This window comes from Poecilia formosa, unplaced genomic scaffold (assembly GCF_000485575.1).
Source record: "Poecilia formosa unplaced genomic scaffold, Poecilia_formosa-5.1.2 Scaffold497, whole genome shotgun sequence".
NCBI classification, from domain to species: domain Eukaryota; kingdom Metazoa; phylum Chordata; class Actinopteri; order Cyprinodontiformes; family Poeciliidae; genus Poecilia; species Poecilia formosa.
Window position 1 is genome coordinate 24798 of NW_006800436.1, and position 3610 is coordinate 28407.

The 3610-nt window shown below is 47.8% G+C and overlaps 1 protein-coding gene across 2 annotated transcripts in view; it reads left to right on the forward strand.

Moving 5' to 3' along the window:
• LOC103156754 (sodium channel protein type 5 subunit alpha-like) overlaps positions 1 to 3610 on the forward strand; it is a 60791-nt gene that overhangs the window by 18210 nt on the left and 38971 nt on the right. For both annotated transcript variants that reach the window (XM_016664565.1, XM_016664566.1), the window contains exons 8-10: positions 55 to 228; positions 1325 to 1486; positions 1560 to 1754. In XM_016664565.1, the coding sequence (XP_016520051.1) occupies positions 55 to 228; positions 1325 to 1486; positions 1560 to 1754 (531 nt within the window). The remainder of the gene's footprint in view (positions 1 to 54; positions 229 to 1324; positions 1487 to 1559; positions 1755 to 3610) is intronic.

Consider the following 3610-nt stretch of genomic DNA (forward strand, 5'->3'; position numbering starts at 1 on the left):
CCCTGTCTGACCTCTGTGTGACCCCAGCGTGACCTCTGTGTTTGTGTCCCTCAGGTGTTCTCGGGGATCTTCACAGCGGAGATGGTTCTGAAGATCATCGCCTTGGACCCGTACTACTACTTCCAGACGGGCTGGAACATCTTTGACAGCATCATCGTGTGCCTCAGCCTCATGGAGCTCGGATTGTCTGATGTGGAGGGGCTCAGCGTCCTGCGCTCCTTCCGGCTGGTACGTCCTCGCTGGACCACACCTGCTGTTCATCGCATCGCTCACACTGGCAGCCCTTAGACACAGTTTAATGTAATGTAATAATGTTGTCATTTTGGCGCCCGCTCCAGCGCAGCACCCACATGCGTAGCCACTGATCCTGCCTTAACCGTTGTGGTTTCTGTTGGTGGAAAACCCAACCACACGAGAAGTGATTCCCTCTGAGATGTTTGGGTTTGACGGTGCGTGCTGATTGGCCGGTGCAGAGTGATGTCATTTAGCCAAAAGTCCAGCTGTGGCCCAGTTTCTGACCCGATCAGGCGGAGTGGAGCGGAGGCGTCAGCAGCATCTCGGGTCTTCATCTGTCCTCACTGATCTCAGGAAGTGTCACTCTGAGGATCTCCGTCTTCCTGCAGGACCCCCCACATGATAACACCCCTTCGTCCTCCTCATCCTCACTGGTTGCATCTGCAGATTGTTTCTTCTTCTCTGATTTATGTGACCTGATAGATGCTGCAGAAGAAGAACAAACCTCCGTTCTGCTGATAGATCCAGGATAACCGGAGATCTTCTGCTTCTTTTCCAACATTTTACTCATATTTGCTTTGAAAAGTCTCTAAGGATGTTTCCCTCATGATGGTCCGGTCGACCCGATTCTACTGGAACCAGAACATCTGCTCCACCTCCAGCTGCTGTGGTTCTAAGTCAAACCAACCTGTTCCCCTCCTGGCCTGTGGGGGCGCTGCACCAAGAACCACTGAAGGAAACGACACTAAAACCTCTGAAGACACTGAGAGCAACTTCCTTCTTCACCAGATGGAAACAAGATGGAGGATTTTAGCGGTTGGAGGATTTCTCTTTAGGCTAAAGACCAGGAGCCATTTCTGCTGCTAGCGCTAGGCTAGCAGGTTAGCTTTGGTTGTGTTTACCCAGAATGCGCTGTTCTGTAGTTCACTTCCTGCTTTTGAAGCTGCAGATCCTTTTGATCTGAAACTCAGGTCTAAATGATCTGCATCTGGTCCAGTCAGTCGGAGTTGATTGAATCCTAAATGAAAAGTTTTCCTTCCTGTTGTTGCCGACTGTTGACCTCTGACCCCTGTCCCCTGTTCTGCCCCAGCTGCGTGTTTTTAAGCTGGCCCGCTCCTGGCCGACCCTCAACACGCTCATCAAGATCATCGGGAACTCCATGGGCGCCCTGGGCAACCTGACGCTGGTCCTCGCCATCATCGTCTTCATCTTCGCCGTGGTGGGGATGCAGCTGTTCGGGAAGAACTACCAGGTGGGCCGCCGTCGCCCCCCGGTGGCCGGGCCGGGCGCCGGCGCCGTGTCTGACCTCTGCTGTGTCCCTGCAGGAGTGTGTGTGTAAGATCTCCAAGGACTGCGTCCTCCCCCGCTGGCACATGAAGGACTTCTTCCACTCCTTCCTCATCGTGTTCCGGGTTCTGTGCGGCGAATGGATCGAGACCATGTGGGACTGCATGGAGGTGGCGGGGCAGCCGCTCTGCATCCTCGTCTTCATGCTGGTCATGGTTATCGGAAACCTGGTGGTGAGTTCCTCTGAGGGGGACGCTGCCGCTGCGCGGGGGTAGAGAGGCTGCTGGTTCTGAACCGGACCGGATGGACCCGGTTTGGGCTGGGTTTAAAGTAGGGATGCACCGATTGCAGTTTTCTGGCTGATTCCTGATCTTTAAAAGAGACTGACCTGCTGATTCTGATTTTGGTTGATACCAAGATTTATTTTTCTGAAACGTTGCTAAATATATTAAAGTCACTGAGTTGGAACAGAGGGGCAGCGACTGTTACCGTAAACATTCAGATAAAACCTGGTGGGCGGGGCTACGGCGGTGGGCGGGGCTAACAGGCAAACTGACTGCAGAGCAAAGACAACAGCAGCTGATTTTTAGACCTTTACTGATGAAGATCAGATCAGCTTCACATGTAATTATCTGCTGATCAATGATCTCACAAAATTAAGAAAATCGGCTGGGCGATAAATCGGCTGGGCGATGAATCGGCTGGGCGAGAAATCGGTGCACCTCTAGTTGAATGTCTGGGTCCAGCTGCAGTGTTTCTGGCTGCTGAGGGTTTGGTTCTGGTTCTGGTTCTGGTTCTGGTTCTGGTTTCTACAGATCAGTAGAGATGGAGAATAAAATGTTTCTTTCCTGAATTCAAAAGACTCAAAAATAGATTTTAAATGTGTTTTAAGTCGAACGTCTCTGGTTCTGTCAGGATAAAAATGTTACTGGACGATAAAACGGTAATATTTTTATTTTCAGACCATTTTGCACTAATATAATGATAATGGCAAACTAAACCCATTATCAAATTAAAGTTTAAATTTCAACACTGGAACTAGAAGACACTTTAAATATCCAAACTAAATAAACAAAACAACAAATGAAATTAACATAATTAGAGTTAAGATCTAGAAACTCGACTGAAACTTTTATCATCCAGTTTTTGAGAAAAACGATAAACGATAAATCAAATGGAAATTATTGATCCGTTTTAATGTATTACACATATAATGCATTATATGCATTACCACCAAATATTCTGAATACATTTTTATATAAATATCTTTAAGTAAAAACCAGGCAGCTAAACTAACTAAACTGAATTCTGCTCATTTTAGTTGTAGAGTTTCTGCTGAATTAAACTGATGGAAAACTGATAATTTAAGTGTTTTAGACAAATATTCTAACTGTGTCTTTTCCTCGTCAGTCTCGTCATTTAAACAGAACCTCTAGAACCGTTCGGACAGGTTCTGAATCAAATCATGACTCTGAACATCAAATCAACTGGCTGATTGTGATTTCTCCAGATCCACTGTGATGAATCCGCCTGACGGTTTTTAGGTTTTTATGTTTTTATGGGATGAATCGGAGCAGCAGCCGCTTTCTGCTGCAGCTGCAGAGTTCTGTTCCTGTTCCTGTTCCTGTTCCGGATCGGTTCTGCAGGAGTTCTCCTGGCCCGCTCCGATGTTCTGACCCAAAAACACGGAGTCACAGCCAGAGGACCGGATGTTCAGGAAGCACGAAATTCCCAAACCAGGAAACACTGGAAGCATTTCAGCATCTGATCGAGACAATAACTAGATCCAAAAGTAACTTTATGACCCTGAAAACGTCTCAAGTTCAGGAGAGGAGCAGCTTCTCGTTTCCACTCCGTCCTCCTCTTCCTCCTCTTCCTCCTCTTCCTCCTCCTGGTTCTGATTAGCCTGAAGTGTCTCCGTCTCTCCGGCCGTCAGCGGATCATAACGACTCTCAGAGCAATAACTCGACTCCTCTCAGCTGCTGGCTTAATGCTCTCATGGAGATTTAATAATGAGGCTGATACAACACACACACACGCACACACACACACACACACACACACACACACACACACACACACACACACA